Source organism: Asparagus officinalis, chromosome 10 (genome assembly GCF_001876935.1).
Source record: "Asparagus officinalis chromosome 10, Aspof.V1, whole genome shotgun sequence".
Taxonomy (NCBI): Eukaryota; Viridiplantae; Streptophyta; class Magnoliopsida; order Asparagales; family Asparagaceae; genus Asparagus; species Asparagus officinalis.
Window position 1 is genome coordinate 18,554,380 of NC_033803.1, and position 27,451 is coordinate 18,581,830.

Sequence of the window (27,451 nt, forward strand, 5' to 3'; positions counted from 1 at the left end):
TGACGGTTGATATATGTTTGCCTCTCAATTTATGTTCGAAATAAATTTATCCTATAAGGGGGGTAAGCACATCATGGTGACCATAGTCATGGTTTCTTCTTTTTTTTTTTTGAACCAAACACTAGAAAATGAGGGAATCTATTCACATATCAATTGTTTTCTTGTTTTTTCAAGTTGAACCAAACTAAGAAAAATGGTAGAAAAAACTTTCACCCCATATATTTTGGCGAAACAAATACAAAAAATACTTTCCATAAAAATGAAGAAAACACAAAAAAGTGAAGAAAATTTATTTTTGAAAAAATAAAGGAAAGCAACCAAACAACCCCTTAGTATCTTCTTGTTCGTCCTCTGATAGATTTCCACTTTCCTTTTTTTGGTATACTCTTCACTACAGCCTAGACCTCTATTTATAGCTGTAGTCTTGCTTGATTTTTCTTTTTATTTTACCTAGGGGGGGTTAGTCACCTAGAACTTAAAATTGAAACTAGGATAATTTGTGGGATAAATTTTTAAGGTGTTAGTCACATAGAATTAGGAAATGGGATATTTTTTTATAGTGTTAGTCAAGTAGAACTTTTGTAGAACTAGAACTATATTATTTTTTTGGTGCGTTAGTCAAGTAGAATTCTACTAGAATTAGAATTGGGATAATTGATCATAATTATCCCACTAATTATACTACCTATATTTATAACCATAAGTTCTCCTCTCTCAAATTATCCTACAGATTGAAAAGAAAACAATTGGGAAAAAAGTGAAATACCTAGAACAGCGCTTCCGCCTCCCTTTTGTTCCGCCTCTTTTCGAAGAACAGCACTTCATCTCCTCCAACTTTGTATCTCGGCTTTGCATCTCCTCCGGCTTCATCAACTTCGAAGAACAGCGCTTCATTGTCTCCCCCTGCATCTCTTTCGACTTCATCAACCTCTCCAGCGCTATCCAAGAACTCGGGTATTCTTTGTATGAAAGTTTGCCGTACTATTGTTTCATGATTGCAAGTGCTAACTTATATATGAGAACAAATATACGCATGTGCAAGTTGCATAATTTTGGTTCTCTGATTGTTTGCTTTGTTTTTCTATGTCTCGAAACTGTGAGCCTCTTTGTTGTTGTGGGCAAAGATGAGGATAAATAATGGTTTTTTATTGCTGTAGCAAAAATTAATCTATGTTTGATCATATATTAGTTCTGTGTACATCTATTGATCATATATTAGTTTCTAAATATATGATGAAACTTTTATCCATGATACTGCTTAAAAATTTATGTGATTTGGAGTCAGATGGATAAAATTTTATGTGGTTGGCCCAATTTCATGATTGCAAGTATTATTGTAGGTAATTAAGTGAAACTAATATATGATTTTGATAAGATTAATTTCTATGAAATTAGGGTTTATGTTAGATCAAAAAATCGATCCCTTTTTCTAATTCGAACTTGATACGCAAGCTTTTATGATTAGAGTTTATATGAAATTAGGGTTTATATTACAATCGACAAAAAATTCAGGGTTAATAATATTTTTTAAATTAATTTTGTAAGGTTTTCTAGGGTTAATAATAGTTAATTTCTAATGATGAAGCAGATATCATTTTTCTTTACTACTCTTATTATATTTGTTTTCTTCCTAACAAATCACCAATGCAATTATTATGTACACACATCTGGTAATAATTCAAAGCATGATTTGGTTTGTATAAAGGAACATGTAATTTGTAATTTGGATAATAGATGCTATTCTACCAGTTTAGTTTCTTTGGTTTAAATCAACAATTTTTCATTGCCAGATTATAAGGATATTTGATTTATAATACATTTCAATCATATATTGGACTAAAGAAATTCAACTTATATTTTTCTTTCTCTTTTAGTATGGTCCACTTTTGTTATAAGCCATAATTTCATAAACCCTAATTTCACAAAAAATTACAGTGAATGGATCATGTACATATTATTATTAGGTAGGCTAAAACACCAATTTGGATTATGTACATATTATTAAAATATATTCACCTTATATGCCTATCATATATTACAACTATGGATAGTTGGCCTATCTCCTAACGCTAATCAGTTTTGAGTAAGTATAGCGTTGATCTAATCTTAGGTTAGCCACTAATTCATTCCAATCATAAAAGGGGAGCACAATGTCACTTCTGTTAATGAAGTATTTTTATTATTATTGTTATTATTATTATTATATATGTGCTTGTTCTTTTTATATCAGATGCATTTATATTTTAATCCAATTCCATATTTGAGATTATGAAAAGTTATTTTTGAATTTGTTATAGGATGGACATAAGATCACAGAGTCAGGATCAAGAAGAAATATTTCGAGGTCTAGAAAGTGAGGGACACAGGATCAAGAAGAAATATTTCGAGGTCTAGAAAGTGAGGGACAGAAAAGAGCAAGGATGGATTATATGATATAGACTGAAGCAGAGACTAATGAATTGCTTAGACTGTTAGTAGAGGAAGTTAAGAATGGAAATAAATAAGCAAATGGCAGTTTTAAAAAGCATGTGATTATGAGGAATGTGATACCCCCCGTGGTTGAAAAATTTGGAAATGATTTTAGGTATAATCATGTAATGAACAAGATAAAGTAATGGAAGAGAAAGATTGCACCTGTTGAGATCCTGATAATGTGCCATTATTTGGTTTTGTACCATCCACTCTGAATAATGGTAAACGAAGGCGTAGGTCAATTGGTACTGCAGCCACATCATCTGCATCTTCCCAGTTATCGTTGCAAGAGGTAGGAGAGGGAGTTGTCACTGTAGGTAAAGCTTTTTATGAGTTAGTTGATAAGTTGAGGAAGATAAGAAAAGGTCGCAATAAAGAATGGGTTGATGCTATTATGTTTACTTCTGAATTGACTAAGCCACAAAAATGGAATATCCTCAGTGACAATATCTCACAGGACATGAAGGATACCTTTATTGACATGGATGCAAAAGACCGCTATGAGTTTCTACATTTTAGGTTGACCGGTGAGATAATGAATGATGGTAATGATGAGACTCAAGCCAATTCTGATCCAAATGGTGAACATTATGATTCTGATTTCTTTAGAGATGTTTAGAGGCAGTAATTTAGAAGTTTATGATCTTTCTATGTTTTTAAAGATTTGTTATGGTGTTAGGATTATGTGGAATTTCATATTGTCAAACTATTTTTCATTGAATAGGTGGAACTTGGGATAATGTCATGTTTTTTTTTTGAGATTTGGAAAGTATTTTTAGGATCAATTTCATTTTAATTTGTCAAAACTATTTATTTTTAGGATGTTGCTATGCTTTTGTTTTTTTCGTTTATATTATGTTCTTATGTTATTTGACTTGTCAGCTATCTTAGTTTGGTGCATTTAATGGATAAAATTTTTATATGTACCATCCCAACAAATGATTCTTATATGTTGTGTACATGAGAGTAGTGTAATTTTATGTTTTCTTTTATTTTTCAATAGTTTGGTGATTAACAATTAACATACAGGTCAGCATTTTAATTGATTACTACTTTGTGATCGGTCCCATTGTGTGCTAATAATAGAGTGCTTTATTTATTTCCTATGCACATAAGTTTCAAATAAATTGATTCTATTTCATTGGTTATATTATTTAATAGGATGGAGGAAGATCAAAATTTTCACATCTTATATTTTCATCATGAAGACTTCGATGATAATCTTTTGATTCGCATAATCTAATTAGCTACTGAGTCTGCAGATCTGATCACAAAGGTATCAGGACTTCTATCACAGGAGTTCGTAACAAATACACTTAGTTTTCGAAGTCCTCGTCATGGTATTACAGATCTTGGTCTTACATACTTACAGTCCAAGATGGATAATCATCCATAAGATTTTCGTAGAATTTACCGCATGTATCTAGATTACTTCATAAAGTTATGCAATATCTTGAGAGAGCGGGGCCAAATACAAGACACATACCCATTAGTGTTGAGGAGATGATTGCTATTTTTCTTTTCACAGTTAGTCAGAATCAACGATACTATGTTGCAACTGATCGATTTGATCGTTCAAAATGGACTATCAGTGTATGTTTCAATAAAGCATTATAGGCCTTGATATCTTTAGCATCATGCTTGATGGCATCACCCCCTACTGATCCACCTGATAAGGTTAAATTAGAATCTCGCTTTTGGCCTTATTTCAAGGTAATTCTTATTAATTTAGATTTTTCACACACACAGACACACACACGTGCACACATGCGTGCGTGCCCACACACACATCACTTGAGATGGTTTGACACATTGATTATTCAGGACTATATCGGTGCAATAGATGGGACTCATATACCGTGCATGGTGTATAACATAGATCAGACGCCCTATCGAAATAGACATGGTTTTCTCTCTCAGAATGACTTGGCAGCTTGCACATTTGATCTCAAATTCATTTATGTCTTAGCTGGGTGGGAGGGTTCTGCTAATGATGTAAGAGTCTTGAAGGATGCAATGAGTAGACCTTATGGACTTCCACTTCCACAGAGGACCACGAAATTCAAAAGAAGTTTTCAACCATCGGCATGTGTCTCTTAGAAATTGTGTCGAGCACATCTTTGGAGTTTTTAAGTCTAGATTCGCTATTTTCAAGAGCCAACCTCCTGGTTTTCCATATGCCACACAAATAAAGATGTTCGTTGCATGCGTAGGATTGCATAACTTTTTAAGATTAGAGAATACAAATGATGACTTCGATATTTATGATTTTCCACTAGAAGCTCCACAAAATGTTGCTGATGCAGATGATGACTCCGATGAAGAAGATGAGTTACAGACTCAACGAGTAGCTGCAGGAGCTTGGAGAAATTCTATGGCAGAGGCCATGTGGGATGATGTAAGTCGAGTCACTCTAGAGATTTAGATTTTTATTTACTTGTAAAATATTTTATTATTTGATATGAACAGTGATGCTTTATTGCATTACATTTTATAGTTATTACTAGACTAATCAATTGCTTATCAATCTTATATTATTTTTAATATACAATCATTAACAATAATAATTTATACCCACCATTACCCCTACCAAATTATCCTACCAAATTATCCCACTTCATAATATTATCCATATTATCCCACCAAATTATCCTACCAAATTATCCCACATCAAGAATTATTCATCATTGTTCCACTAAATTATCTCAGTGTCAAAAAATTATCCCACTTTAACAATTATCCCAGTTCTACTTAAAAAGTTCTACGTGACTAACCCGTTACATTTTAGCACAACATACTTATTTTTGAAGCAATGCGTGTTTTTTGGTGTTAGAAAAGCGGAGCATAGGGAGTCACATCACTTTGCTCATTAGGGTGTGGACACCTGACATTTGCGGATTGTTTCAATGCCGATACTTCTAAACCATTATATAATGGATGATTTGAATGTGGATAAAATATCTATATATCTACTCCTTTATACAAATGGGAGAATCCAAGATGCACTGTTCATGCTACAGTAGCATTTAATGTAACATTATCACTGTAGCAAACAGAAAACTAGATACTGTAGATTTTTTTTTAAAAATCGTTGTAGCACACGAGAATACTGTATCATTTTTAAAAACTGTAGCAGAGGCGGGAATTATAGCAATTCAAAAAATGTTAAAAAATATTATTGTACCATTTAAAATCGGGATTACTGTAGCGAGGAAAAAATTTGGTGTTCATGACTAGTCTACTCCTCTATACAAATGGAAGAACCCAGGAGTCACTATTCATACTACAGTAATATTATTGATACTAGTATTTAGACCCGTGCAAAGCACGGTTCCTAAAAGATTTTTTTGTTTATTCTTTTTGCGGTCTTTAAAATAAAATCATTCTAAAATAACATGTAGATGTTCATGATGCTAGAGAGGAACCCAAAGAGCCATATTCAAACTTCTTCAGATGTTTGTTGTAATGTGTAAAACTTAAGTTATTAATGGCATTGCTAAATTATAAAAAATAGAAAGAAGGAACAATGTAACAGATAACCCAAAGGATTCGACAATGCAAAAGATAATAATTGTACCATATGATGTTAAATTTCTTGTGTGACTCTCTCATTATCGATTTTTATCAATTAAGAATAAAAGTTCAATAGACTCACTGAAGTAGTAACAAATCCAATTACAAATTTGTGAAAACAGGGCTAAAATCCAATAGTTTAAGTCAAAAGACTTTTAAATAATTCAATGTCTACATACATTTCATCATAATAGTTTCCGAAATCTTCACGTGCCCCAAATCAAGCCAAAAGAACCCTAGAACCAAACTTCCAACAATTGAATTACAGAAAAAACAACAAATAAAGAACTTTTCATTACAAAATGTTGAACTTCGACTATGAAGTGGTGAAGAAAAGAAAATTTATTATTTATTTGTTTAATATCCTCTCATCATCATAACAGCTTCCATATAGCATTTGATATTTGTATATTCAAAGAACACAGGAGACAACTCAAGATGGGAGAATAACAGCTTCCATACAACATTTGATATTTGTACATTAAAAGAAAATATTTTACCTTTTAAATCATGTTTCGACCAGAGTCCTCTTCTCAGTATCTTAGAAATCTAAAAGAGAAATTAAAAAATTGCTATCTAAGAAATGGCCACAAAAGATAAAGAAGATTTTGTATAATTAAAATGGAAAGGAAGTAGAGAAAAGAGATCAAAGACCAAGAACTTACTATGGGGAGATGGAGGTGGGGAATGTCAGCCATCTGTCCATTTTAGTAGCCATACATACTACCAAACCCTTTATGATGCCACACAACAACATATATAAGTGGTTGGTACTGGACATCCACAATCTGCTAAAACAGAAGTAGAGAATACCTCTTGATTTTCTCTAACAAAAAGGAGAATGATTCTGCGCCGGAGGGGGATGTGTTACCATGGTGTTGAAGGAGAAATACTGAAACAAAGACGATGAAATAAATTTCAGCAAATGTCCAAAATGGATCTTAAATGAGATTGTGCGACAAATGAACTTTTCTATTATCATGCAACTAAATTGCAATCACAAAAATAAATGGAAGACTTACGAATAAATAAATGTTATTAAAAAATCATTCACCCTAAATTGACATCTGAAGTACTGGTTTAAATAGTTAATTTAAGGTCAAACAAAAAGTATAGTCAAGTGCTATTGAATCCATAAAATTTCGTCTGATAAATTCTTCACTATAGAAAAATTTGTTTGTAGAGACCCCTAAGTGGCACAAAATTGTAATCAAAGAATCATTCACGTTCCACAAACAATCCAAGAAATTATGATTTAGACACCTAATTACCATTGAGAACAATTGTAGAAAGATTGGTCAAAGAAACAAATTCCACAAAATTGTAATCAAAGAATCATTCACGTTCCACAAACAATCCAAGAAATTATGATTTAGACACCTAATTACCATTGAGAACAATTGTAGAAAGATTGGTCAAAGAAACAAATTCCACAAAATTGTAATCAAAGAATCATTCACGTTCCACAAATTCCATGAAAAAAAACTTTAGTTCAATATGTAACACAATTAGTATTTTCTGATATAGAACTCTACTTAGGTTCCATACTTCCATCAAAATCCAACTTGTATCTTTATATGCCTGGATTCTTAGATTTTTCAACACCCACTAATTATGAATCATGAGAAATAAGACATTAAAGTATCTTACAACTGAGCATCTAATGTAGAAGGACTGAGTGAAAATCTTGTTTAAAGTCTCTGCTCAAATCATCAATGCAGCAAGAGCACACTATTCTCTAGTTAAAAGTTATAAAATACTTTGACTGTAGATTATTTAGAAACTTAAAAAACAATATCCACCAAGAAACAAATTCTACAAAATCGAAATCAGTTTGACCTAATCAAACTTACATCATAAATTTCCACTATATCTGGTAAAAGATCAATAAAATTGGTCAAATTGTTAGAAACCCTGTTGTTTAAAGGTAGAAGCCCAAGATCGGCTAATGATTCTCGTTATATTAGCAGGTTATATTGCGCATGGTGCGCATTCGACCATACTAAAGGTTACATCTCTATCCCTAACAAATCTAATTTAACAGTTTGGGATACAACACCAACCAATTATACACATATAAAAAAAACAAAGAAGGCAAGTGGGGTAAATTTTAGAACACCAATTGACATAACATTTCTTTGTTTATAAATATCACACCTTACCGCCGTATCTTCAACATTAAATCATATACATGAATATACATGAATATATAGGCATAGAGGTATTGCAATGTTACATTATTATAGCTTTTTTCCTATAAATCAACTTGAAGGGAAACAGAGCTTTAATTTTTATAATCTTTAGGGGATTTCTAACATAAATAAACGCGCATATACAAAAAAACATAAAAATATCCCTAAAAAGGGGAGTAAAGAACAAACCATAAGCATAAACATAAGTTGTCCTCAAAAAATATATATTGTCCGACCTGAAACTCGACCTCGCAATCCTATTTCACCATTAAAAAATAAAACCCATATCAAAATTTGATTAAAAAAACCAATAAATAGTCTTCAAGGTAAACTTAATTCACATACTGATCCAACGCGTAGAATAGTCTTTAATTATCGAGTTAACCCTCTACTCTCCTAAAATTAAAACCAAATTCAAAATTCAAAATTTTTAGAAAACATTAAATGGATGAGGAGACAGAATTTACAAAGTGGAGAAGAACACTTAGATCACAAATAATAAAAAAGAAAAAAAGGATGGAAATCTGAACCGGAACCTTTTCATCTCCTTACAGATAAAAACAACAAACAAAAAACCGATCAAAGCCCTTAAACTAAAGAAATTTCACCAGAAAAGAAAAAAGAAAGAAAAAGATCGGACCTTGGAGCGTTTGGGCTTGAAGACAGTTGATGAAGAGGAGGAGGTTGAAAGAAGAGACCGTTCAAAAGAAGCCCTCGTTTCCACCATGGTCGTCCCTTTCTTGAGTGAGAGTCGTTTCGAGATCCCAATTCAGAGGAGGAGGTTGAATGAAGAAATCCCCTTTCTTAATTTAAGGTGTCAAACAAAAATTTCGTTTTGAGATCGAGAGAGAGAGAGAGAGAGAGTCGGAATTGGGATAGAGAGACAAAGGGGATTTCAATGGGTTGAGAGAGGGAAAGGGACAGAGACTGGCAAAGAGATGGGGGTGGGGTGGTTTTCCAAAAAAAAATACAGAGAGAGAGAGGAGGAGGGAGAGAGAACGTGTAACGTGGGAAGTTTGGCCTAGAACGTCGGAGTATAGTGATGGGTTGCACATCTGTGAAACATGGGTTGGTTATTCATTTTATTTTTTTCATTGTTCACAAACTTAGATTACTATTCATTTTAACTTTCTTGTTGTTCTCATTTAGTAATAAAGAAATAGATAGCTACATGGAACGATATACTAGAGAGTTTTTTGAAAATATATTACTGTAGCACATGGAACACTGTAACATTTTTAAAAGCTGTAGCACAGAAGAGAACCATAACAATCAAAAATATAAAAAATTTTCTGTAGCATTTAAAAAATCAGGATTATTGTAGAGAAAAAGAAAATGATATTCCGTGATTTGCACGGTGTTCACGACTAGTATATTTCTATGAAAGAAGATAAGGGGGAAAAAATTCAGATCAGGGATATACAAAAACGGGTCCGAACCCGGTTACTCCAGTCTCATTTTGGTCGGGTCAGCAGATAATTGGGTTCCGAAATCCAAACCCAATCAAAACCCTAATCATCAAATTCTCTCCCAATACAATGTTAGCGAGATGGAGAAGAGCAGCATCTCATATCTCCAACCTCAGATTGGGGAAGAATCCAATGGGATCCTCTCAAAGATCTTTTCTCTTTGATCGCAACTATGCCAAGGTCGCCGCTTCTCAATCGAGCCCCAAACCCTCGATCCCAATGCTACAGCCGACCAAGCCCGAGGTTCGATTCTAGCTGCCGTAATTTGAACTGGGTTTTATTAGAATTTTTATTTCGTAGATAATTTTAGCGTATTATGGGAAATGTTTATTTCAGCTTGATTTTAATGTATTCTTTAAAAAGGCCCATACGACAATTTATTTAATGACGGCAAAAGCATACTCAGTAGGGTAAGCATAATTGAAATGAGAGGTGATCACTTAATTTATTGAGACTTTGGTTGCATCTTTAGTTATAACTGTTCCTTATTGAAGATTTTGCGTGTTGCTGAACAGTTGTTATCCCTTCCTTTGATACAATTTTAGTTATATCAGTATTCTTCGCAAATCATATTTGCTGAGGAGGTAAATCTAGAATTGCTTTCCTGTTGACTTTAGTAAGTGAATGTTATTGATGTAAAATGACACTTTTTTTATAAATTTTTTCCTTAGGGCACATGCAAGCGGAGACTTCTCTCTGCTGTATGGTATGAACTGAGAAAGAACTCAACGGGACAGTTTAAAATACTTTGCTACTTAACCTTCTGAACCCTCAATCTTTGGCATAAGCCTGAATTCTTTATCTCCTATACCAACATTTTTTATCCCATAATCGATTGCTCACTAAGAGGGTATTTGGGGGGCTTTTTTTTCGAGACATATAAATCATGCTAGTCTTTAGTGGCTTTTAGATTTTATGATAAAAATACTATAAAAATAGCTTGGGTAGAATAGTAATTGTTTTGGTCAATTCTTGCTTATTTAGGTGAGCTTATAAGCTAGTTTTTCAAAGGCCGAGGTGTACCAGCATTTTAAAATGTGACCTATAAGTTAATTTATTTAGTATTTTACCAAACATGTAGATATGAGAAGGCTAACTTAAAATCTAGTTTGACCAAAAAATAAGCTCCCCCAAACACCCTCTAAAGCCTTGAGAAGCAATGCCATGTGGTTGTGGAAAAGCATAAGAAATCATACAAAAGGTAGCTTCTATTGAGCTTTGGAGAGAGACAAAGTATTCATGCAAAAGTCAATATCACACTGTTGTGCTAATTTACAGTGACCTGTTGAAATGGTCACTTGGTTTTTCTATCACAGATTCAACACCTATCCAAACTATAAATACGATAGCTTCCTAGAACCTTCACTAATTCTTTCATGGCTTTCTTTCATGTACTTGTAATCCTTGTCCATCTGCAACCTAAACAATTTGCCTATTACATTGCGTGCATTCCCTTCAAATTGTTCCAAATGCTTATAACTTTTAAACCGTGGCAAGTCTGAAACTTGAATGATTACTTTTGGATATCTATTGGGAAGGAAACTTGCAATCCTCTAGATGTAATTTATACACGATATGCAATTACTATTGTTATACCTTTTTTGTAACTATTAATACAACATAAAGGTATGCACCATTATACTTACAGCCTAAAATTTTGCAAGTGATAATTATCAATAAAATTTGAAAGCATTTGTGCTAAGTATAGGTGTATGAATTTATGTTTTCTTGGTCAGTTCATCTATTGAAGTCATACACTTAGAATTTTATTAGAAAAAAAAGATCCAAAAAAAAGAGAGCAAAAGACCAGTTTTTGATGCATCTCAGTTTTCTTGTCAATGCCAAAGTGTTTATTGCTAACATTTTCTCTGGTACCATGTTTCTCAAATTATAGGCTATTGTAGGCTTGTAGCCATCAATTTGATACATGTTGAAGAGAACAACAAAGCTAGAAAAAATGAAGCCAAATGACACTTATCACGGTTAAGGTTCACTAGCTAAAACCAAATGACAACTATCTCGGTTTAGGTCCTTAACATGGGTTCTTTGTGTAAAAACAAAATGACAACTGTTACAAGCCCTCTAACTAAAAATTTTATGGGTATTTCACTATTTCTTTTGTCACGCCACAGTCCCCGCGAGCCCATCGGCACTATGCAAGCTCCGGGCCAACTAAGTGCAACGTGTAGTTTGGCTCAATCCACCACCAAAAGTGACCAGTCAATGTTGCACTTAACTCTTAAGACTCATTATTTAAACCCTCTCAAACTCTGTCGATTTCCCAATGTGTGACTCTTAGTGGGGCATCACAGTCACTCACCCCACCTTTAATGTGCGACATCCTTATCGCAGCATAATGACAATGATTCATCACAGTATCACCACCGGGTGATGTGGATTCTGGTGGCTCCTGCAGGCTCTAGAGGTGGCTCCTACTGCATTCATGCAGTGTAGCACCTAGTCCCGCATGTCACTTAGCTTCACATTTTCGGCTGGCTAACTGCTCTGATACTGTTTGTCTTGTCCCGGGCCCACAAGCCCGTTGGCACGATGTAAATCCTAGGACCCATTGTATACAACATGTAGTTTGGCTCAATCCACTGTCAATATTGACTAGTCAATGTTGCGCTGACCCATCATTCAAACCCTCTTAAACTCTATCAATTTCCCGATGTGGGACTATTGTGAGGCATCACATCTTTTGAGTTATATTAATTGTAGGAGTGAGCTAGCTAAAAGATTTTGTAACCTTCCCTTCTCTGATATATTAGTTCTCATCGTATCTGATACTCTACATATCCAATTTACTCCAATAATATTTGAGTTTTTACGTAATTTTCCTGACCCTAATGACCCTATAGTTTTTTTTTTGAGATTTGATGTTATTGTCACTTAAGAGTGCAAGTAATTTTGTTTTGTCATCCTAATGAGGTTCTTCCTTTGAGATTTGATGTTATAATTATTGCTACTTAAGAGTGCAAGGAATATTGTTTTACGACCCAAGTGAGGTTCTTCCTGTCATCGTCATGTTCAATCATGCTTTGAACATTATAATTCCAGCGTTCACTGTTAAATAAATATTGTGCCAAAAATTTTCTATTCTTCTGGTTTATCTGAATGTTCTAGCAAAACCTGCATACAAACTTCTTCAAGCTTTCAACAAATCTATATGTTACATTTACTGTTCCATATCTTTATAATTATGGATTTAATGTGGGCTCTTCCTATTGGTGCATTGAGGATGATAATTCTATTTGTTTTCACAGGTTAGACTAAATGCATTGTTTTGGTCAAAGCCCTGTTCATTAGCGTTGGCTCCAAATTCTCCTCTTAGAATAGAAGAACCACAGTATGCGGGCATCAGGCATTTTATTCTCAAGCTGATGTTATTTTATAGCAAGCAGAGCAAATCCATTCGAGGAGCAAATGTGGTCTATCGACGTATCATTTCCCAGGTTGATAAGCCTGCCGTTTATGATGGTGTGTTTCTTCCTCTAACAAATAAATCTCAATTAACATACGTAATTTAGCTTGCACATTCTTTTGATATGATATCACTCATCAATTATCTTCATGCATATTTTGCTAATTTACTTCCAGTTGGCTCACTTTATAGCCCTGAATACCTCATAAATAGCTAAGCTGCATATTTTAACAAATTTTGTGAGAGTTGAGAAACAAGCCTACTTTCCCATCTGCACAGGACGCATAGAGAAATCTTAATTCTTCTGTAAACTGCTCTCAATCATGGCAATATCCCTTGGATTATTATATATAAATTTCTAGCCAAGTACACAATGGGCAAGAGGAGAGTTTGATATCTTGAAGACTAAGAGATGATATAAATTCTGAGGAAATCATATTTAGTACACACCTTTACCATATTTATAAAAGTTACTAATATGTAGTTCTTTTTTAAGTTCTTATTTGCATCAAAGTTGCTATTTTAAGAAGTCAATTTTCTCTTAAACAGTTTCTCCTCTGCCTTGTCACATTACAAGCTCTTGAAACGTGCCCATAGCATGGATATATAAGTTGGAACTACACTTAGGCTGTCTGCTATCTAACTGGATACCTACAATTGGGTTTAGCTGAATTTAGCTTGGTCATTTCTACTCATCCAACGTCAACATTTTGTGTGTACACTTTTTTAAAAGCATAGGGAGTTAGCTAGAGGACTCAATCGTTGTCCTTTCAAGTCTTGGGTTGAGGAACTATATCTCAAATTTAAATACAGTGATCCTTTCTATTGAGGCCATCTCGTTCTTCTACAGTCGAAGGCACAGAAACATGACTAATCCTAGGGCAACCCCCCACCCCGCCCCCCCCCCCCCCCCCCCCCCCCCCCCCCCCCCCCCCCCCCCCCCCCCCCCCCCCCCTCCCCCCCCCCCCCCCCTCCCCCCCCCCCCCCCCCCCCGGCTTGGGGGGAGGCAGCTGTTGGTATCCTTCTTGTTGAAGGGATATTCTAGACACAATGAATTATTGCTACATCCTTGTTTGTACATGTAGATCACAACTAGCCTTCATGAACCATCTGAAACATGCTCATGCGTCACAAACATCGCCCATTTCTTAATAAGCATCCATTACTCTACTATGATTTTCAGTTGAAAGTTCCATGAACTACGTCACTTGGGATGATTTTACTGATAATCTGCCATTTTGACTGGAATTTTTTCTCATGAGCTAAACTCAGTTAACCTAAGTGGTGAACTCAATGCCATGTTCTAAGACTAATTTTGTGAAGTCAAAAGCCCTTTTTCAAGTGGGAGAGTGAAATAGCCAGAGCGACTCGGTGTTGGTGGGTGAAGAAACTATCTAGGTGACTGAAAAATATATTGAAGGTTTAGGGCCTGTTATCTGAGAACAAGAGGTCTTTATGCTTCAATCGGTTCAAGTTCATCTTTGTTTTCATTTATGAATGTTTATCAGGCTACAGATTCATACAACACAGTTTGACTGCATCTTAGCTAGGTACTGGTGTTAAACCATATACGTCCTTTTAGTCTGGGTCATAAAGGCTCTGATGGATGGAAATCACATCAACATGTGATTCAAATTTACTCATACAGAAGATAAAGATAAAGGCACATACATTTTTGCATACATTTGTTTATGTATGTGTTACAGTTTCAAAAACCGTCACTGACATAAATATATATGCATTAGGTGTTCAAATTTGATTGAGGATCCAATTGAGAGTGATCCCATATTACTGGGTTCAGCTAGTAGTGATGTGTCTCAGTGAGGCTGTTAAAGCTTCCTCAGTTTCAGCTCTACAGTAAGTGAAACAGACCAAAGCTAGATTCTATCATATTTTTTTAATGAAAACAGAACTAGTAGAAAAATTTAAGAGAAAAATAATTAGAGGTGGAGATGGAAAGAGCAGAAATACTTAAGCATGTTGAAGATCAAGCGATTACTGCTAGAGTGCCACCTCTTTCTTTTCAGATCTGAACTTTGTAGATGGAGACTTCATGTGAGATGCTCGAAGTTACTTACCTAAATGTGTTCCAAATTAAGGTGGCTTTTATTAGCAAATCTGAACACTGACAAGTAGCGCATACAAAATTGGTTAGATAGTTACAGCTGGAGTTAGGTTTCATTTAGCTTAAATTTTTATGTGAGTTAGCAAAAAGAGTTTTAACATTTGGGTATTTCCTTCTGAAGAATTCTATCTAATACATGTAACAAAGAAAGAGCATATCTAAATTGAAGTGCTTACACTCAGTAATTAAAAGACACTAATTTGAATGAGTACAGATTTGTGGACTTGGTAGTTAACTGAAACGAACAAAATTGAGTCATTTTGTTTTTTGTTTTGGTTCACTTTCCTTGTTCATACTAGTTTCTATCTATTCATATTAAATAAATTAAAGTGGCAAAGGAATTTTGCAGGTAATGCTTCTTGAGCTCTGGCATGTCTTATTATGCATTAAAAGAAATGGACCGAGGAGGGGGAGCTGCGGATTCACATCAGTACATTGTTCTAAATAGTAAAAGCACATACATGTGTGCATGTATATATAATCAATTCACTATTACCATATTTAATCTACTTTTGGTCCAATAAGAAACACAAAATTTGAACTCGAAGAAAATTATGAAGAAAACATACAAGAAATATGAAAAGAAACAAAAAATCTTAATGATATTCAATTATTCATTATTAACAAAATTTTCTAGCTATTAAACCAAGAAAAATTTAGTTCTAAGCCATAATGTAGGACTTTTATTTGACAAAAATATTTACTTAAACATCACATGTTTAGAAATTAATGCCGCATCAGCTACAACATCAACAATATTTTGTCAAGACTTAATTTATGCTTCATCAACTAAGAAAAATAATGTAAAAAATATTTTTTACTTGATTTAATTTTATTCTTAATTATTGAAAATGTAAATTGCACTATTGAGCATTCAAACCTCTGATCCAAAGTTGTACTACCTGCTGAAATGCGTACAAAATTCGAAACCTTGTTAGACACAGATAGTTATATCCTTAATATGTATATTACACGCCCATATACTGTTGGCTGTTCTCTCCAAGAAGTTGGGGCCTGACAAGTTTTCTCCATGAATTCTCTAGTTTCCCATTATTACTCTATTTGTCACTCCCTATTCTTTGTTCAAAGTTTTCACTGGCTTGTATCTGAGACTCGTTAGAGCTTCAAAATTTGAACTGAGTGCAAGACATCTAGATAGATATGTGCAGTATCTGTTGTATCCATTAGGTGGTTGGAAAGGATATGGTTGGATTCTGAAGTAATATCGGTTACACTGTATTATCCATTTGCTACCGTATGTGGCTCAGAAGTTCCATTTTCTCTCAGTACATTCTTTTTGGGGCTGGACCAAGTCATATCTGACTGGGTGCTTAACAACAGGCTGAACCATATGAAGAGCTTGTGTTGAATTTTCTCATCCTATGTGGATGGTTTTCCCTCATATATCTCATTATGTTGTGAAGGGTTTTGAGGGAGTTCTGAGGATGACGTATTGGTATTTCAAACTTCAAAGTTCCCTATCCACCCTTGCTTCCATTTATCCCTCTCTTGGATAAGAGTTTCCCTTTTCTATGTCCATCTATTCTTCTACTTTATTCTTTCACTCAACTTTTCATGGAGCTTTCAGCACAATATCCAGTTATTGGATGAGTATGATTTATTCTTATTATGACCTTATGGGAAAATGACTCCGGATAATGCGGGTTTACACCACAAAATGAGGACACACTCTTCATTATCTGAATACACACTGCATACTATTTTGCGCATATCTCGAGCTTTTAATTAGGCTAATTAGGTTACAATGAGAGATCATGTGCTTTGGCATTTAATGTTTCCTTTATGGAAAAGTGAAGAAAACTCACACTGTGGATGAAATTTTACAAACTCTTCTTTTCCCCCATTTTCATGTTTTTTGTTGATTAATTGTGGGTAGCTAACAATATCTTTCTGTTATTTTATGTTAACTAGAGTATGATCATATTTTGCTCCTGTTCTTAGCCTGAATATATTGTTGTATGTATCCATCTAGGAGTGACGAATCTGAGGAAGGCTGAGGAGTTGAGTTTTATCTTGTGATGACTATTAGCTATTAGGTTTCTCCTACCAAGCATCATATGTTAAAGAAAGATAATAACTCGATCGAGTGATTCTCAGTGAATAAATGACTTTGAATGGTTTTTAACTCTAAAGTTCTTATTGCTCCAGTGTTTCAGTTGGAGAAAACATTTAAAACTACATTTGCTTTGCTGGTGCTTCATATGTGGCTCTTCTTACGCCGCATGAAGGAGGAAGGAAAGGAAGGAGTTGAATTTGGGCAATACCTATATGAGATTTACAATCATGATTTGGAGTTGCGAGTGTCAAAAGCCGGGGTCAGTGATTACATCTACTTAATTATTCTTTACAGATAGATTACTAAGAGTTTCATTCAATCTGCTAAAATTCTAGTACCTGTGTGTTTGGATGAAGATATGTAATTGTTTTTTAAGCTTCTCTATAATAATGAGTTGAGTAGTTATTTTTATCATTAGAAAGTTTATATGCAATAATACAATGTGAAACCAGAAGAAATCAAGTGGATATAGTGAAGAACATAATTCTAAAATATGAGTTATGAGCAACTGCAGTCTTATTATTTATATGAAATTTGTTTTTGTATGGATATTCCTTTTATTTTATTTTATTTTATTTTTTGCTATTTCTCTAAGCATTATACGAACATTCATTTCTTTCTTTCTTTTGATTCTTAAGATCCACTTGTTTCTAAATAAACTGTGTATGTTTAAATAAATGCCAAAACAGGCACTGAGGTTTGGCTTAATAGTAGAGGATGAGTTTTAGCTGGGAGGTCCTAGGACCCAGGTTCAAGTCTTGAACTCAGGAAAAAAGAAACAAAAAGGACATCTCATATATTAGAAATTTTCATTTAACATATAGTGAATATACTCGTTGATAGTGGTGTATCTCCCTTCATTTTAATGTTTTTTCCTTATAAATTTGTAATCTCCAACTGTTATATTTATTTATATATTTGGTTGTTTAATTTATTTGGAGACGATCACATTATTATTTGTGCCATGAACACCCTTCACTTGGCAGGTTTTTCCAAAGACAAACTAAGCCTAGAGCACAAGAAAGAAAGTATCCGGACTTAAAAAGTTACATGAAGAAATATGTGCATAACCATCTAAGAGGAGTAAATGACAGCACGTAGAAACAACTCCGTTATGAGCAATTGGCAAAGGCTAGCAAGTATACAGGAATTCTATGGGAAGAATTGCTTGATAAATAACAACTGACATAGTAAGGCACAATCAATGAATAATTTGCAGCAGTGTTCTTTCAACTCATAGGAGAAAGGTTGTTAGATATTCACTATAATTAAAGTTAATGAAGAAACTACCTTTGTGCAATTGTATATCTGTGCAATGTCATAATTTGTACAAAAGGAATAAGCCTAGTGTTCAATCACATGAATTGTTTTTGCCATCTCTTCAACTGTACCAACTCATATATTTGTGCAACGGTAAAGCTCAACAAGAATATGTATTAATACAATAATGGCAACAAAAATGATAAGAACTTAATCCAAAATCTTTGAATCCCTTTTCTTACTTGATTCTTCCTCAAGGACATCACTTTAAATTCAGCAATTACCAATTCACTTTTTACTGCCTTAATTCTTGTTCCTTTTGGTCTACCCTGGAACCTGGCCATTTATCACAGTGCCTAACTATTAAATTCATTATTCTGTTGCATGTTTTCAAACTATTGGAGATTGTGATATAATGGAATTGTGTACCCACCAGACCATGTCAACTTAGGCTTTTAGGTAAAGTGGTTATTAGCATTGCACTTTCACTGTGAGAGCAAAAGATCCTAGATCAAATTCTTACCTCAAAATTGGAAGTATTGTCCTCTCATTCTTTTGTATCCTACAGTTGCAAAGCAGCATGCTCTGTCTTCAACATTAGGAGTGTTCAATGTGCGGTATAAATTCCTCCTTTTTGCTGCGCTACTAGTTGTTAGCATAACCCTTTTTGGCTAGCTAGTTATCTAAAAGATAGCATCTTCCCTTGTATCTCAGCTGAAGTAACCTCTTAACTTTTTGGGACTTTGCTTATTTCTCATCCTATAAGGTCCACTTTTCATCAACACCCTTTTTTTCCTTTCGATTTCGGTAGGTTGAAGTAGTGGAATGCAGTTGCCTTTAGAGGATTCAAGCTTCGGTTTCCCTTTCCATCACACTCCTCATTGTTGAAACCAGAAGAGGCAAAAATTGTTTGAATTTTTTCTGGATATTGAAAAACATTCTTGCCAATGACTGATTGAGCAAATGGAGTCTGAGTAACTATATTTGATATTTTCTAGTAAAGCAAGTAGATTGCCATGTCAAGCAGATAAGATTGTTTCACATGTCAAGCAGATTGGATTTACATGTTAATAACTCTATTCTAATAGTACAGAAAATTTCAGTAAACATTTGAGCTGCGGACTTCATATCAGTTCTGAATTTTTTATTTTTATTTATTTATTTGTGAAGTGGACGAGTTTTATAGATTTTATATATGTAAAGCACTAGGTATATTTAGCTTGGTTTTCATATTTTTCTGATAATTTCTTAATGGCAGGTTAATTTGCTCTTAACAAAATGGATGAAGGAGCTAGAGAAGATATTCTATGGAAATATTATTGCATATGATGCTGCTCTGACTCCTGAAGCTAAAAACGATGATCTCGCTAATGTGCTCTGGAGGTATGTCTGCTTCTACAATCATATGCTTAATATCACATATGAGATAATCACATGGAATTTCAGAGGTAAGTTATTTTTCTGAAATAATTTGAGTTTGGAAAGGGTTTATATTATCGAACCCTTTTACCTTGTTCCTGCTGCACAGACCCCCCTCATCTTGTGCAATTATGAAGATTGAAGAAGGTCGTATGGTTGGACCATGATGAGTAATATGACAAAATGACACTTCGTAGCATAAATTGGTAAAGCGTTATACTGTTAGCAACACCAAACGGGTAACTATAAGTAGGGCCACTAGAGCATAACTCCCTTTTGAGGACAATTGTGGAATAGGAGAACAGGTCTTCCCGAAAAGTAGAATGAATTGGCCAATGGATACACATAAGTTGAAGATAAAGATAACTTGTCTGTAGACCTTTGTGGTAGTTAGTTAATGAATATCGGGAAAAAGTGAGTCGATTTCGTATACGTGGACAAATAAACTATCTTTTTTCATTTCAAGAAGTGGTTGCATAAAGAAATATCTACAAGATATAGAGTTTATTTGTGATATCATACTTAGAAAATGACGAGGAATTGTAGATTCAACTTCTTACAAAAAGTAAAATATATATTAATTGGTATAGTATTTGATGGGAATTTGAGATAAAGTAAGTGTCATCATGTCAAAGCTAATCTTAGCAGCTGATCCTTCAAATGTGATAATCTACTAAATCAGACTATAAATTTAATCAGACTAGGATTTATGCACGTGCAATGCACGTGATTAAATATTATGATTAAGTATTTTTGACTTATTTCTTTACTAAAATTTGTTTCTCAGTTCCACTTTGATTGTTTTTCTCACTTATATTTTCAAACTTTACTATTGTGATTATTTTTTTAATATTTGTTTGAATGAGCTACACCAAATTTAAAATTTTCATATAATAATTGACTTGACAAGAAATAACTATAATCTAAAGCTAATTTGAATTTTCGCGTTATTTAGATCAGCATGAAACCAAGCTTGACTTAAGAAAGTATAATGTTGTAAAAGTAAAAATTACTTAAAAAGATAATGTTATAAAAGAATGATGAATAATTAAAGCTAATAAAACAAGATGATTAATACGTATGGCGCCGCCACGAAATTGTTGAATTTAATGCGTATGGTGTTTTTGATGTCATGTCGGGGACATGTCGGAAAATAGCGGATATATCGGGCGACATTTCGGTCATCAAATATCGGCCAAAATTCAGAAATATCGGTTTCACATTGACATGTTGAAATCATATTATTTGCAATATCTTTCACCTTCTACTTATGTAAAGTTTCACATTGTTTCCCATCCACTACCCATATGGGTGCTTGTTGTAGGTTTTAATTACTTGTTATTGCATGTGTTTTCTTTATAATGGAAGGCTATAAAAACACATGAATTTATTTGTATTAGGTGCACATATACTTCGGTTTTATTAGTTTCTTGTTTGGAGAAATGACAGATATATAATAAAAATCCTGCATTTGTTAGTCGATGCAGTTAAGTAGTTTAGAATAGCAATTACGAGTTTAATTTTTAATTTCTGTAGAATTTTCTTTTTGTTCCTACTAGTATAATGCACGCGCTTTGTATGTGAACATTTTTTTTTGTAATCTTTTTCTTTGATTGTAAAATTATGAAGTGACTTTTATAATAACATAAATTCTTAAATTGAACAATTAATAAATCTTTACATTAATAAATAAAGTTGTGTATAAAGAATTGTATTAGTAATTTTTATATTCTGGATAATTATTATACTTTAATAAGAATTGTCTAAACATATGCAGTTAAGCTGTTCTAGTGTCTATTTGGTTTTCTATGCAAAAGCAAAAACTTGGTGGTTGCTTGTGAAAATGAAGACCTTCTCATATGTATTTTTTCATATGTTTAGATAATATAATTATTAAGTATGTGAAGATTCCATTTATGATATTATATCAACCTATCCGATATAGCAATCCGATATTTTTTTCATGTCCCCCGATATATCCCTGATTTCCGCTATCCGACATGAATTTTGGCCGAGCGACATGAACCCGACATCCGATATTTAAAACCTTGCTAAAGAGAATATAAATTTTGTTGCTAATCACTGATAGACTTTAGAAAAAAATCATAAAATAAAAATTAATGCTAACTCAATTACACTTTTATATGATAAAAGCATCCACATAACCATATAAAAAATTAAAAGAGTTCATGAAAATCACTTCTAAAGATTCTTGATTTTACTAAAAAATTAAGCTGTTTTTAAAAATATTAAATAATTTAAATTTGTGTTGTATTTATAAAGAGCCTTGATGGAGATGATTTGGTTTTAGCAGCTCGTTCTGAATGAGCCCTGCATATTAGCTTTAAAGTGTAATTTTTTTTTTATCGTGTTATATGGATGTTTGCTTGGTTTGCTTATCTATCTCTTATTTCTTCAATAAGTTGATATATTATTAACACAATTTACGATGACATGCATATTTTTCATACAAATTTGAGACATGTATAAGATGAATTTTATATTTAGTGGCCTTTAATAAGAATTTTAGTTGTAAAATATGTTATCTTCATATTTAAAGATTTTAAAATCTGACAGTACTATTACATGCTTATCTTTGATCGTGTTCTTAAAAATTAATCTTTCGTTGGTAGTCATATCCCCAAATAAGGATACTTACAGAATCGTGTCACTATATAGAAAAAAGAAAATTATCAATTTTAATTTTTTCATTTACACTATGATAACTAAGTATCATGTGAATATTTTTTGTCCATTATAGTGTTTTTTCTCATCTTATCTATTTTATTATATCTCGCAATATAGTTGATCAATAGCTTCACTTCAGTTTATATTGCAAGATTATTTATATGAAATTTTATATTAAGTTTATGATTCCTTCAGTATTTTTAGAATAAAATATGAAAATTTATAAGTACTTACTAATTTTTTTTGTACTTTTCATGAATAATGTTTTTTTAATTAGAACATAATTGTTCAATATATTCTTCGAGGAGAACTCGGTTAGTGCTTCTTTGCTTGATATGCTTTTTATCAATGTCAAGTCAAGTGATTCATGAATATTTCTGAATTTTGAGTTTATTTCCTTCACTTCTTCATTTGATTTGAAAACAACTTAGTTCTTTTAAAGGATATCTCCGAACTTTCTGATAGTTTCTCCATACATAACTCATTGTATTTTTTTTACTTTATAAATAAATATTATCAACATTAGAGATAAATGTTTATATATTATAATCATTTAATGCTAACATATTATATCTTAATGTAATAATATCAAACATTTCCTCTTTTTTTGCCAAAATTTAGCCTTTTGTGATTTAAACTTTTGAGGGTGTGTTTTGTAATTTTTAAACTTTGATAGTATTTTATAAAAAATTTAAATTTTAAGAATAGACGCTTATAATTTTCATGTTTCATGTATTGGTGATAAGTTTTTAAATGTTAGAATATTTCTTGTAACTCTAAAAATTTGAAGGTATTTTTATAATTACTAAAATTTTGGGTTGTTTTTTTAAAATTTAAATTTTTAGCAATCTGCTGATAATTTCTAAATTTGATGTGTACCAGTTATAAGTTTTAAAATTTTAGAATTTTTTAAATATTTTTTTACTTTTGAGAGAGTGTTTGTAATTTTTGTACATTTGAGGTTATTTTTTTTACTAATTTTAAATTTCTATGTGTCTAAATGTAATCCCTGGAATCCATCTATGTTGTTTCTAAGTTTTAAAATCTCTGAATTTTAGAATAATTTTTTGTAATTTAAACATGGCTAAATGGCACTTATATACCCTATTATTTTGCTCTTGTAGTTGTTGTATACCCTAAGTTACAAAACATAGCAAAAAATACCCTGTGTTGGTAACTGTTTAAATTTAGCTAACAATGTTAGAAAATACATGAAAGGATAATAACGCCCCTCCTTAAGAATTAATCCCCCTAACATAGTGAAAATTCTTATTTTCTACTGTTACCCATATTAAAGAGGAAGAAGAAGTTGGAGGCCATGAAAAGATGATGATGATGATGAAAATAATCTAATTTGCAGGGGGGAGGGAGGGGGAGGTAATACATTAAATAATACAATAAATGACGGTAAGTATTCAAGTTGGTCATAGGTCCAGCATGTGGGAATATTCCAGAGAATATTTTCACTGCTGGTTAACAGAAGGTACCAACTAGCAAATTTTTACCAACTCAGGGTATTTTTTTGCTATATTTTATAACTTAGGGTATATAATTGCTTCAAGAGCGAAACACGTAGGGTATATAAATGTAATTTAGCCTTTAAACTTTTGAGGTTGTTTCTACAATTTTTAAAATGTTGAGGGTGTTAACTACAAGTTTTAAATTTTTAGATATCATGTTTGTTTTTAAGTTTTAAAAAGTCAAGGTGTTTTGTGTAATTTTAAACTTTTAAGGCTATTATATGCAGTTTTTGAATCTTTTGGGTTTTTTTATAGTACTTCATGTATTATAATATGTTATCTACGTATAATTTCTTAATCTTATTTTTTCTATATTTTTGAGTTATAGGTAGTTCATATGGAGTTAATATAGGATATAATTAGTATTTTGATAGATTAAGATTTAAGTGAAATATTCAAAACATTTAAATTGTTGACCTATAGATAGTTTAGGTGTAATTAGATAAGATATGGTTAAAATAGATTAGGATAATAATGTAATATTCAAAAAAAGCTAAGGGTAATACTGACCAGAAAGATTTTCCCGAACTCGTACTTTTAAATGGAGTATGATCAGTGAAAGCATTTACATATCAATTGTAGCACCTAAACTAGGAATTTATTCCACTTTTCATTGAAGTTTCCATATCTAATGTATCTATGCATTTACTGTCATCAAATATCAGATGAAACTCATTTACATTCCATGTGGATAAGCATGTGCACTTGACTAATTGATGATATCTGAGAAATTGTAGACTCAACTCCTTTCAGAAAGCATATGCACCTGACTTAGTGATGATATCATACCAAAAAAAAAAAGATGAGAAATTGTAGATTCGACTCCTTTCAGAAAGCAAAATATGTATTTATTGGTGTAGTATTCGACGAGAATCTGAGATGATGTAAGTGTCATCGTGTCAAAAGCTAATTCTCAGCAGACAATCCTTCAAATGTGATAATCTACCAAATCAAACTATAAATTTAATCAGTTAAGTGAAAGCATTTACATATTAGCCATAGCATATAAACTAGAAATTTATCCCACTTTTCATCGAAGTTTCCTTACCTAACGTATCTATGCATTTGCTTCAATCAAATATCACATGAGACATTTACATTCCATATGGATAAGTGTAACGGCCCCGACCTACTACCAAGACGGGGCAGAAATTTTGGGCCTGATCGACTGGCCGTAACATGGAGGGTCAACCTATTCAAACTTTACATATGCACCTGCACATAGTAATATAGAGTTGCAGGACATGAATATATAATATAAATACAAAGAAACGTTGACAGTAGAGTCCATAAAATACGATTATAGAATGAAAGCTAAGAGACCAGACTTAACTTGCATAGAGTTTTAAGCATGGAGTTAATACTATATTTTTTAATGCAACACCAGAAGTTCTTCAAAAAGTTCAAATATATCAAACTAAGCTTAGTACTTGCGAGCTTATTCTTTGATGGTGTAAGCAATCTTCTTGTCCTTGTTCTAATTGCTACCTGTAAACGGATGCAGCCACAAATAGGAGTGAGTGAAAGGCTCAATACGCAACCATAAAAGTAAATCAGGGTACAACCATAAGGGAAGCTTAAGGGAATAATAAGATAGACAAATGGAAATGCTCTTGCAGATATCAACAATGAACAACCAAGCTAATAATTCAGGATCTAAATTCCCGATCACGGGATTCATCAAATAATAATCACGCTTGCCTTCAATATAAACCCGATCCATCAAATAATAATCACGCTTGCCTTCAATAATCACCCACCTGCAAGTATCCTCGCGTAAAGGGCATGTCCTCCTAGGACTCAATACCTCCCACCAGTGAGTTACCTCATGTGAAGAGCATTAATCCATAAACATAGAGCATCAAAAGACCATTACAATAATCAAGTGTTATTATTCAAGACAAGAACATTTTCGAGGCAAGAAACCATAGTTCCAACATGATCATTCATGAAAGTTAACGGTGTAATATCAAAGTGAGCAAATGATATAATCATCATTGGCAAGTATTTTGAATAGAACTTCTATGGAACTAATAAGTATACAATTGAAGTTCTAAAGTACAAAGAACAAGGGAAGGGATTACCTACCAGATACATGAAGTGTTTCCTTGTTATCGATGTTCAAGCCCAAGGGTTCAGTTCCTTCACATACATACATGCATACACATGTATGATTCTACAGAACTAGGTCTCTATGTTTTTTTTCCTAACTTACGATTTATTTTATGTTTTATGTTTTGCTCAAAAGGTTACACTCAAATACTCATGATATGCACCAATTGTAAAACATAGTGCACACTAGCTGAATCAGATGGCTAAACGGGGGAACGAATGATGTCCAAATTTAATGAAACTGAGTCAAAATGCTCCTACATGGGTCTAGTTTCCATAACAACAAGTGGTCTTTGAAAATAAATTTTTTGTAGCGACACATGACCTTTACAGTGCATGAGTGTCAGCTTTTCAAAAATATGCATTTATAGACAACTCATTTGGAAATACTCATTTGATTTCGGTGATCAAATTGCATCAAAATCTAACAAAACTTCTAAAAGAAGCTTTATGAGTCTACTTTCAAAACAAAAAACTCATTTTATTTTATCCGAACCAGAGACAAAGTTACATGGAAAACAATCTAAGAGGGTCAGATTGACTTCACAATGCACATGCATCAACTTAACCAAAGAATTGAAATAACAAATGAAACTCCAAATTGAACAAAACTTGTGCCAAATGAGAGCTTTGTGAGTCTAGTTTTTGGAATAGAAGACAAATCTTAAAAAGGATTTGTCTAGAGAAAGATATGCTCTTTTTACTAACAATATGCATTGGAAAATTCTGTTTTACAAGGCTAAAATTGCATTTATCGACTTACAAGCCTATTGAGTTACTAAGCGGAGCAAAACCATAACAAAATTAACATTAGGGAACCAAGATAAACTAAAAACTACATTTTTCTTGATGGACCAGATCCATGTGGACTTAGGATGCATAAAGATGTGGGCTTTTCAACATAGAGAGACATGCATCCACATATTCTTGATTATAGCCTACATGCATGTGTAGTTTCTTAGAAAATTGCTCATGCTTGATTAAAAAAATGGCTTAAAACTTTAACAATTCTCAGATCTAAACCTAATTGAATTAAAATATGAAGAGGATTGAGTTGTTACCTAAGTGTTGCTTTAACCTTCTCCTCTTCTGAGACTTTTTTGCTAATCGCTCATCTCCT

General features: G+C 32.9%; 1 protein-coding gene and 1 long non-coding RNA gene across 2 annotated transcripts in view; both read left to right on the forward strand.

Moving 5' to 3' along the window:
• On the forward strand, positions 743-3,232 carry LOC109825782. The gene is made up of 3 exons (XR_002243099.1): positions 743-954; positions 2,298-2,344; positions 2,389-3,232. It is a non-coding gene; the product is annotated as an uncharacterized LOC109825782 (long non-coding RNA).
• Positions 9,743-27,451, forward strand: part of LOC109825689 (ubiquinol-cytochrome-c reductase complex assembly factor 1-like) — a 20,743-nt gene continuing 3,034 nt past the window's right edge. Inside the window, exons 1-4 of the mRNA XM_020392558.1 lie at positions 9,743-9,949; positions 12,973-13,186; positions 17,425-17,591; positions 19,851-19,975. Of these exons, the coding sequence (XP_020248147.1) occupies positions 9,776-9,949; positions 12,973-13,186; positions 17,425-17,591; positions 19,851-19,975 (680 nt within the window). The 5' untranslated portion in view covers positions 9,743-9,775. The remainder of the gene's footprint in view (positions 9,950-12,972; positions 13,187-17,424; positions 17,592-19,850; positions 19,976-27,451) is intronic.